We start from the raw sequence: 10,204 nt of genomic DNA, 5'->3' as shown, positions 1-10,204 counted from the left end.
GGGAGGATGGTGAAGTCTGAGACAGCTCCCTCCCTGCATTACTAGTGAGAGGCTGGCTTCACAGACAGGGGGGAGCTGCCTGACCCTCACTCCTGACTTCCCCCATGTCCCAGCTAGTGAATGGTGTGTGGGTGAGGGGGGGAGGAGGATGGTGAAGTCTGAGACAGCTCCCTCCCTGCATTACTAGTGAGAGGCTGGCTTCACAGACAGGGGGGAGCTGCCTGACCCTCACTCCTGACTTCCCCCATGTCCCAGCTAGTGAATGGTGTGTGGGTGAGGGGGGGGGGGGGGATGGTGAAGTCTGAGACAGCTCCCTCCCTGCATTACTAGTGAGAGGCTGGCTTCACAGACAGGGGGAGCTGCCTGACCCTCACTCCTGACTTCCCCCATGTCCCAGCTAGTGAATGGTGTGTGGGTGAGGGGGGGGGGGGGTGGATGGTGAAGTCTGAGACAGCTCCCTCCCTGCATTACTAGTGAGAGGCTGGCTTCACAGACAGGGGGGAGCTGCCTGACCCTCACTCCTGACTTCCCCCATGTCCCAGCTAGTGAATGGTGTGTGGGTGAGGGGGGGGGGGGGAGGATGGTGAAGTCTGAGACAGCTCCCTCCCTGCATTACTAGTGAGAGGCTGGCTTCACAGACAGGGGGGAGCTGCCTGACCCTCACTCCTGACTTCCCCCATGTCCCAGCTAGTGAATGGTGTGTGGGTGAGGGGGGGGGGAGGATGGTGAAGTCTGAGACAGCTCCCTCCCTGCATTACTAGTGAGAGGCTGGCTTCACAGACAGGGGGGAGCTGCCTGGCCCTCACTCCTGACTTCCCCCATGTCCCAGCTAGTGAATGGTGTGTGGGTGAGGGGGGGAGGAGGATGGTGAAGTCTGAGACAGCTCCCTCCCTGCATTACTAGTGAGAGGCTGGCTTCACAGACAGGGGGGAGCTGCCTGACCCTCACTCCTCCGGGGTATTGTGATCTTCCTGCACACAGTGCCCTATCCCTGATACCAGGGGTGTTGTGATCTTCCTGCATGCAGTGCCCTATCCCTATTAATACCAGGAGTGTTGTGATCTTCCTGCATGCAGTGCCCTATCCCTATTAATACCAGGAGTGTTGTGATCTTCCTGCATGCAGTGCCCTATCCCTGATACCGGGATGTGTGCAAGAAGATCACAACACCCCCGGTATCAGGAATAGGGCACTGTGTGCAGGAAGATCACAACACCCCCAGTATCAGGAATAGGGCACTGTGTGCAGGAAGATCACAACACCCCTGGTATTAGGGATAGGGCACTGTGTGCAGGAAGATCACAACACTCCTGGTATTAATAGGGATAGGGCACTGTGTGCAGGAAGATCACAATACCCCTGGTATCAGGGTTAGGGCACAAGTTCTAGTCACATTGACTGATCACATTACTTGTTTTGTCAAGCTACCAACTGTTTCCATTTCCCATCCCCCATATACTGTCAGTAGGAAACTTGGTAACATGAATAAATAAGAGGGCAGCCAATAGGAATACATATTCATTCCTAAACTGACCTTAACTGACCTGAAAAGTGTCAAATTGTATCATTTTCAGTTAGTGCGCACTAACTCCCAGTTAGTGCGCACTAACTCCCGTTAGTGCGCACTAACTCGAGTTAGTGCGCACTAATCGGAAAAAACGATTTTTAACGATTTTTTAACTAAAAAATCGTGCCTAAGACGATTTTCTTGCCCTGCCACACGATTTCTATCGTTAAGACGATATGGAAAACGATTCACATCCCTAATGATAGGTTACAAATGTTACAAATGTTTACTAATAGGCCTGAAATTTCATTTTTTAATTCCTTCAGAACTCTGGGGTGTATACCATCCAGTCCAGGTGATTTACTACTCTTCAGTTTGTCAATCAGGCCTACCACATCTTCTGCATTCACTGTGATTTGGTTCAGTCCATCTGAATCATTATCCATGAAAACCGTCTCCAGTACGGGTACCTCCCCAACATCCTCTTCAGTAAACACCGAAGCAAAGAAATCATTTAATCTTTCCGCAATGGCCTTATCTTCTCTAAGTGCCCCTTTAACCCTTGATCATCCAGCGGTCCAACTGACTCCCTCACAGACTTTCTGCTTCGAATATATTTTAAAAAGTTTTTACTGTGAGTTTTTGCCTCTACAGCCAACTTTTCAAATTCTCTCTTAGTCTGTCTTATCAATGTCTTACATTTTACTTGCCAACGTTTGTGCATTATCCTATTTTAATTAATTAAGAACATAAGAAATTGCCATGCTGGGACAGACCAAGGGTCCATCATTTTCTTCTGTTGGATCCTTCTTCCAATTTTTGAATGAAGATCTTTTGGCTAAAATATTTTCTTTCACCTCCCCTTTGAACCATGCCCATAATCATTTTGCCTTCTTTCCATCTTTCTTAATGTGTGGAATACATCTGTACCATAAAATATGAATAGAAATGTACAGGCAAAAACTGAACAAGAAACCACAGCAAGCTAAATTCTATGGGGCAGATTTTAAAAGCCCTGCGCACCAGCGTCCTATGTTGCATAGGCTCGGCGGCACACACAAGCCCCGGGGCTTTGAAAAAGGGGTGGGGTGGCGGTCTGGGGGCGTGGCTGGGGGTGAAGTGGCTGTCCGGGGGTGGTGGAAGTGAGGGGAAGGTGAGGGGGAGTGAAAGGAAAGTTCCCTCCAAGGCCACTCCGATTTCGGGGAAAGCCATTGGGGCTCCCCTAGGGCTCGGCATGTGCAAGGTTCACAACTGTGCACCCCCTTGCGTGTGCCGGCCCCGGATTTTATAACATGCGTGCAGCAGCACGCGCATGTTATAAAATCAGGTTTACATTTGTGCGCACTGGGTAGTGCACACAAATGTACCCCGCGCGTATAGGATTTAAAATCAGCCCCACAATGCTCAACATTCAAAATGGCACTTAGCTGGGTAAGTGGCTTATCTAGCTGTGTTTTTAGCCAACTAACACAGGGGCGGGAAATGGGTGGATCAGGGAAGAGTCACGTTAGCCAGATAAATTATTCGGCTAACTCAATATTCAGAGTTAGCTGGCTGATTTATCCAGCCACCTCTGGTCGAGCGAAAGGGCTGTCCTAATGTTAGTCGGCTAATTTTAAGATTGCTGGGTATATTCAGCAGCATGGCTGCACCACTAATTATACAGCATTACTTAGCTAGCTAAGGATATCCAGATCACTAGCAGAGCTGTGCGGTGCTTGAATATCGACCTCACAATCAATTACAGTAGCTTTAGGTAAAAGAAAAAGTGAACAGAACATAAAAAAATATAAAGACATATCTTTTAAAACAATAGGAACCACAGTAAAACTGCAAATAAGCCAACTTAAAACATTTTAAAAAAGAATCATCGCCATCATATAGGTTAAAAACGTATGGTATATATCTAACAGGTGTGAAGTTTGAAACTGCAATTACGGGATGTACCACACAGGTTACAGGATATCAGGTCTTTAAACCTTTTCTAAATTTAGTGAACTCTTTCTCAGTGTGCAGTGATAATGGAAGAACATTTAAGGTGAAGGAGCTCAATAAAAGAAGCTCGATTCTCTGGTTTGTTTAGGATGAATCTCCTTAAGAGAAGGTACTCTTAAAAGTTGAGATTGTGAAAAACGCAGTGTTCTGGCATGCTGGCACTGAGTCCAAAGATTGGCTAGATAGGAGGTATAATTTATTTGGGTTTTGCAATTTCATTTGTTGTTTTTGGCATAAGTTACATACTTTATTGGCACACCTGTTGCTTGCACACTTTCTGAAAGTTACTTCTTAGGTTCATAACAATTCCCACCCCCTAACTACCTCGTTGTGCAGCCAAATCCATACACGGTCTGAAAATTCTCACATAGGTGTAGCTGAGTGAAGATTGACTTAAGCACATTCAGGTATCAACACACACAACTCCTTTTTTAAGCAGATAGATCCTGACTAGGATTTCAAAAGTTACAACGTGCCTACATTTATGTTTTATTGCTTTCCCTGATTGTATAATAGTTTAGATAAATTAACATCAAGACAAACCATCTTGGGCATCAAAGGGAAAATAATGAAACATTTTCACATTGGGCAACTCATGTTTACCCACAGGAAAACAGTGACTAAAAGTGTGCATGCTGTCACCCACGCAGAAAGTGGGTGGCAGTGGGTGCAGGCTAAGAGCAGGACTGCAAAGTATGTGCAGGGAATTTTTTATGGGAACGCACATGCAGGGTTTTCATAAGAATGGAGCACAAATTACTCAAAGGGAAACTCTGTGGACAGTCTCACTATTGTGAACGACTGTACCAATGTACCATGAATTTACCTCGATTCTGCTCCCCAATCCAGGCTAACAATGTAACTAGGTTGAGTAATTAACACCACCGAGGATTCTGTAGACCTCTTGGCTCTGTCTGTCCCCGCAGTTCTAGCCATGGTAACAATGTAACTAGGTTGAGTACTAACACCACCGAGGATTCTGTAGACCTCTTGGCTCTGTCTGTCCCAGCAGTTCTAGCCATGGTAACAATGTAACTAGGTTGAGTAACTAACACCACCGAGGATTCTGTAGACCTCTTGGCTCTGTCTGTCCCCGCAGTTCTAGCCATGGTAACAATGTAACTAGGTTGAGTAACTAACACCACCGAGGATTCTGTAGACCTCTTGGCTCTGTCTGTCCCCGCAGTTCTAGCCATGGTAACAATGTAACTAGGTTGAGTAACTAACACCACCGAGGATTCTGTAGACCTCTTGGCTCTGTCTGTCCCCGCAGTTCTAGCCATGGTAACAATGTATCTAGGTTGAGTAATTAACAGCACCGAGGATTCTGTAGACCTCTTGGCTCTGTCTGTCCCCGCAGTTCTAGCCATGGTAACAATGTAACTAGGTTGAGTAACTAACACCACCGAGGATTCTGTAGACCTCTTGGCTCTGTCTGTCCCCGCAGTTCTAGCCATGGTAACAATGTATCTAGGTTGAGTAATTAACACCACCGAGGATTCTGTAGACCTCTTGGCTCTGTCTGTCCCCGCAGTTCTAGCCATGGTAACAATGTAACTAGGTTGAGTAACTAACACCACCGAGGATTCTGTAGACCTCTTGGCTCTGTCTGTCCCAGCAGTTCTAGCCATGGTAACAATGTAACTAGGTTGAGTAACTAACACCACCGAGGATTCTGTAGACCTCTTGGCTCTGTCTGTCCCCGCAGTTCTAGCCATGGTAACAATGTAACTAGGTTGAGTAACTAACACCACTGAGGATTCTGTAGCCCTCTTGGCTCTGTCTGTCCCAGCAGTTCTAGCCATGGTAACAATGTAACTAGGATGAGTAACTAACACCACCGAGGATTCTGTAGACCTCTTGGCTCTGTCTGTCCCCGCAGTTCTAGCCATGGTAACAATGTAACTAGGTTGAGTAATTAACACCACCGAGGATTCTGTAGACCTCTTGGCTCTGTCTGTCCCAGCAGTTCTAGCCACATTTTCAGCCCTTTCTGTTGCATTATAAACAAGTCCATCAGGTCAACAATTATGAGCTTTGACAGCACCGTCAGTTGTTTTTCTATACAAGAAGGAAGAACTCCACAGCAGACATTTGGGGGAGACCACATAGTTTTAATGAAAATCAGAAAAGTTTTCCTCTGAAGAGAAATGAGTCTTCAGCAGAAAACTGTCAGGAACATGTCTAGCTGCAGGGCGAAATCTTGTCTGCTTTTCTAGTTGAGTTCTACTTCTCTATTGGACGTTTGAAAGGTAATTAATTCATCAGTAAGCCTTTAACAAACTCAAGCATGAGCCCAGAGTTATGTAAATTTGATTAAAACCCAAGCAAGGCATACAGCAGTGATTCCCACTGAATACGCTTGAGATATTTGTATGCCCTTGATGCTTGATTCACTAAGCTTCTTTACGGAAGACAAGGAAGAGCCTTAGTGAACCAGGCCCTTGGTGAGAGCCCGTTAATAATGCTTGTTATAGGGCCGCGGCCCATGGGACTAGCATAGAGACCCACAGGCATTCATGCGAGTATCCTTATTGATAACCATTCTTTCATTGATAGCTATGTAAGCTGTCATAGGAAGGGTCAGGCTTGAGGAGCAATGAGGCATAATATTATTGCGTCTCAGGAGGTGCAGAAAACTTCATTCTGCTATAGATATTGCCAATCTGCAAAAAAAGAAAAAAAAAAAAGACTTTCTGGCAACATGAATACTCTAGTGATCCTAACGAGCTTTAAAAATCCAGAAACAAACAGCATGTGGTAGCTTAAAAGCTGCCAACCAGCGTATTTCCTGTTATTATAGTAAAACAAAGCTACTACTGCCGCTTACATATGGTTAAAGATTTAATCTGAGCAGTCAGCTGTTGAATTTGGCAGACCTCGGCCTGTCCAGCGCGTCAGTAATAGGAGGGTTGAGTGAAGCCCATCGGCCTTCAAGACAGTTAACTCCTCGATGAGATGGTCAGCCATTTCTGTTTCTCCACATTCACTGGTTGGAGAGGACGCACAGTGGCCTCCACGTGGCTCGTTCTGGTAATGCCTAACTGACGCACAAAGATATTTTATATCCTAAAATACAATAAAAATAAAATGCACAAAATCCTTGTGCAGACCGGTGCCATCAGGCCCCCAAAATAAACTAAATCTCCCAATCACGACAAGATCCCCTATCATCATAACAATCCGGCACACTGTAAGCAGGCTCAGTGTCAACATCTTGGGCTCCCAACACAGCTCCTAGTCGCTTCTGAAGGAATTCCCAAAGGAGCGACCCCCCCCTTAGCTTCACCCATTCATGAATGACTCGCAACAAGGCGGGAATTCGGTTTAAGAGCTGACCCCTGATGACAGAGGGGTGCGGTGGCGTAGCCTGAGCTCCGCACCAGAGCAGACAGAGCAGGCTGGAGGAAGGACGCCACATTCAAGCTTGGCAGGAGTCAGAAGGTAATGGCGTTGGGTTAGGCCAGATGGATCTTGGGGTCAGTATCTACCATCATAGTTTGTATTTGTGGTACAGAAGTTCAGGAACTGCAATACACAGTGAGCTGAAATGAAAGAAGGTTATACGTGCACAAGAAGCCCTAAGTCGCTAGCATGTGGTATTAATCTTGTGTTATTAAAGCCTCTTGCTTTCTCATGTCTTTCAGATTCACTGGCAAAGTACAGCTCAGCAGGTTGAAGACTGTGAGAGGAAAGGAAGAGAGAGTGTGAGTGTCTGTGATTTCATGAACTAGAAACATTGCTTACTGTTCTTTAAAAGGTAGAAAGCACTCATTTTCCTATGCACAGGTGTTACACATAAGCATTTCTCCTGTGATTATTCCAGCAGCAGAGAGGGCTGAGTTCACATCCTTACAAAGCACATTGGTTAGAGAGGTCACTATGCACTTTTATGTTTTCAAGTTATTTCCTGACCACATGGCAGATCTGCTTTGAGGCTAATCATCTTTGTCCTGCACTGTGTAATATTATTCTTACAAACAGCTGTATGAATACATCTAACAAACTGAAGTATATTGAATTATGAAATATTAATCTCATGGGCAGTAAATCTGATAAGAGATAGGGACCGTAAGGCCCATCTTTCATTCTTGTGCCGCACTAGAAACCCCGACTGATCTCTGGTTTCCCCTCACTTCTCTGTGCAGCAGAGTAAACGCTGGCAGATAAGGAGCACTGACCCTCCCGTTATTGCCCTTGCCTGGGGTACCTGCTCTGGCCCTTCCTTGCCCATTCCACTGATTTCTGTGCAAAGTGGAGCCCCTGTGGGAGGAGCCGCGTGACACGGACGTGACCAGAAAGCAAGGAGGCGTCTGCTGTCGCCTGCTGTCACTTGGGTCGGGTGGCCCTATTACAGTTCTCCCGCGGCCATGCCAGGCGACCGGTCATCCCCTACATCTGCACATTTGCACTTTGAGTTAATCACTCACCTTTCTAAACCCCTGCTCAAGGCAGCTCACAATCAGGGCCGGATTTCAAGACGAACGCGCGGGCGTACATTTGTGTGCACAGCCCGGCGCGCCCAAACCTACGCCCGATTTTATAACACTCCCACCCCAGCCCTATCCAACCCCGCCCCCCCCCAACCTTCATTTTATAAGTTGCGCCTGCCTCGGTGCGCGCCGGCCTGCGATCCCAAGCACAGCGCCAAATGACTGCTGTGCCTGGGGGCTCAGGCCCCTCCCCCACCCCCGGCCCCGCCCCTCCCCACCTCATCCATGCCCTGCCCATTCCCCGGCTGCGTATAACCTCCCGGATTCACACACGTAGGGCTTTTAAAATCTGCCCCTTAATGCACAATATTTAGGAGCCTTCTCTCAGAGCTTAGAGTCTGAGGCAATGGAGAGAGCTGGCCTAAGATCACAAGGAAGGGCAGAAGCAGGATTTGCCCTCTCGCTTCCCTGGTCCCCAGCCTTACCCATCACTCCATTCTGCCTTCCTGGGAGCCCAGATAGTAACACAGTAATGACAGCAGATAAAGAACAAATGCTCCATCAAGTTTGCTTAACAATTTCCTAAAGGTAGTAACTGCCGCTCCGTGCAGGTTACCCCCATGTTTCTGTTAAGGGCAGTAACTGCTGCTCCGTGCAGGTTACCCCCATGTTTCTGTTAAGGGCAGTAACTGCAGCTCCGTGCAGGTTACCCCCATGTTTCTGTTAAGGGCAGTAACTGCCGCTCCGTGCAGGTCACCCCCATGTTTCTGTTAAGGGCAGTAACTGCCGCTCCGTGCAGGTCACCCCCATGTTTCTGTTAAGGGCAGTAACTGCCGCTCCGTGCAGGTCACCCCCATGTTTCTGTTAAGGGCAGTAACTGCCGCTCCGTGCAGGTCACCCCCATGTTTCTGTTAAGGGCAGTAACTGCCGCTCCGTGCAGGTTACCCCCATGTTTCTGTTAAGGGCAGTAACTGCCGCTCCGTGCAGGTTATCCCCCATGTTTCTGTTAAGGGCAGTAACTGCCGCTCCGTGCAGGTTACCCCCATGTTTCTGTTAAGGGCAGTAACTGCCGCTCCGTGCAGGTTACCCCCATGTTTCTGTTAAGGGCAGTAACTGCCGCTCCGTGCAGGTTACCCCCATGTTTCTGTTAAGGGCAGTAACTGCCGCTCCGTGCAGGTTACCCCCATGTTTCTGTTAAGGGCAGTAACTGCCGCTCCGTGCAGGTTACCCCCATGTTTCTGTTAAGGGCAGTAACTGCCGCTCCGTGCAGGTTACCCCCGTGTTTCTGTTAAGGGGAGTAACTGCCGCTCCGTGCAGGTTACCCCCGTGTTTCTGTTAAGGGGAGTAACTGCCGCTCCGTGCAGGTTACCCCCGTGTTTCTGTTAAGGGGAGTAACTGCCGCTCCGTGCAGGTTACCCCCGTGTTTCTGCTAAGGGTAGTAACTGCCGCTCCCTGCAGGTTACCCCCGTGTTTCTGTTAAGGGTAGTAACTGCCGCTCCGTGCAGGTTACCCCCGTGTTTCTGTTAAGGATAGTAACTGCCGCTCCCTGCAGGTTACCCCCGTGTTTATGTTAAGGGCAGTCACTGCCGCTCCGTGCAGGTTACCCCCGTGTTTCTGTTAAGGGCAGTCACTGCCGCTCCGTGCAGGTTACCCCCGTGTTTCTGTTAAGGGCAGTCACTGCCGCTCCGTGCAGGTTACCCCCGTGTTTCTGTTAAGGGCATTAACTGCCGCTCCGTGCAGGTTACCCCCGTGTTTATGTTAAGGGCAGTAACTGCCGCTCCGTGCAGGTTACCCCCATGTTTCTGTTAAGGGCAGTAACTGCCGCTCCGTGCAGGTTACCCCCATGTTTCTGTTAAGGGCAGTAACTGCCGCTCCGTGCAGGTTACCCCCATGTTTCTGTTAAGGGCAGTAACTGCCGCTCCGTGCAGGTTACCCCCATGTTTCTGTTAAGGGTAGTAACTGCCGCTCCGTGCAGGTTACCCCCGTGGTTCTGTTAAGGGTAGTAACTGCCGCTCCGTGCAGGTTACCCCCATGGTTCTGTTAAGGGCAGTAACTGCCACTCTGTGCAGGTTACCCCCATGGTTCTGTTAAGGGCAGTAATTGCCGCTCCGTGCAGGTTACCCCAATGGTTCTGTTAAGGGCAGTAACTGCTGCTCCATGCAGGTCACCCCCATGTTTCTGTTAAGGGTAGTAACTGCTGCTCCATGCAGGTCACCCCCATGTTTCTGTTAAGGGTAGTAACTGCCGCTCCGTGCAGGTTACCCCTATG

The 10,204-nt window shown here is 48.4% G+C and overlaps 1 protein-coding gene across 2 annotated transcripts in view; it reads left to right on the top strand.

Annotated features, from left to right (window-relative positions):
• Nucleotides 1-10,204, top strand: part of SEMA3E (semaphorin 3E) — a 332,512-nt gene that overhangs the window by 174,908 nt on the left and 147,400 nt on the right. For both annotated transcript variants that reach the window (XM_029615222.1, XM_029615221.1), the window contains exon 3: nucleotides 7,150-7,209. In XM_029615222.1, the coding sequence (XP_029471082.1) occupies nucleotides 7,150-7,209 (60 nt within the window). The remainder of the gene's footprint in view (nucleotides 1-7,149; nucleotides 7,210-10,204) is intronic.

The sequence above is a fragment of the Rhinatrema bivittatum genome, chromosome 9 (genome assembly GCF_901001135.1).
Source record: "Rhinatrema bivittatum chromosome 9, aRhiBiv1.1, whole genome shotgun sequence".
Lineage (NCBI taxonomy): Eukaryota > Metazoa > Chordata > Amphibia > Gymnophiona > Rhinatrematidae > Rhinatrema > Rhinatrema bivittatum.
Note: the sequence above shows the minus strand (reverse complement) of the source record. Positions and strands in the feature narration are given on the sequence as shown.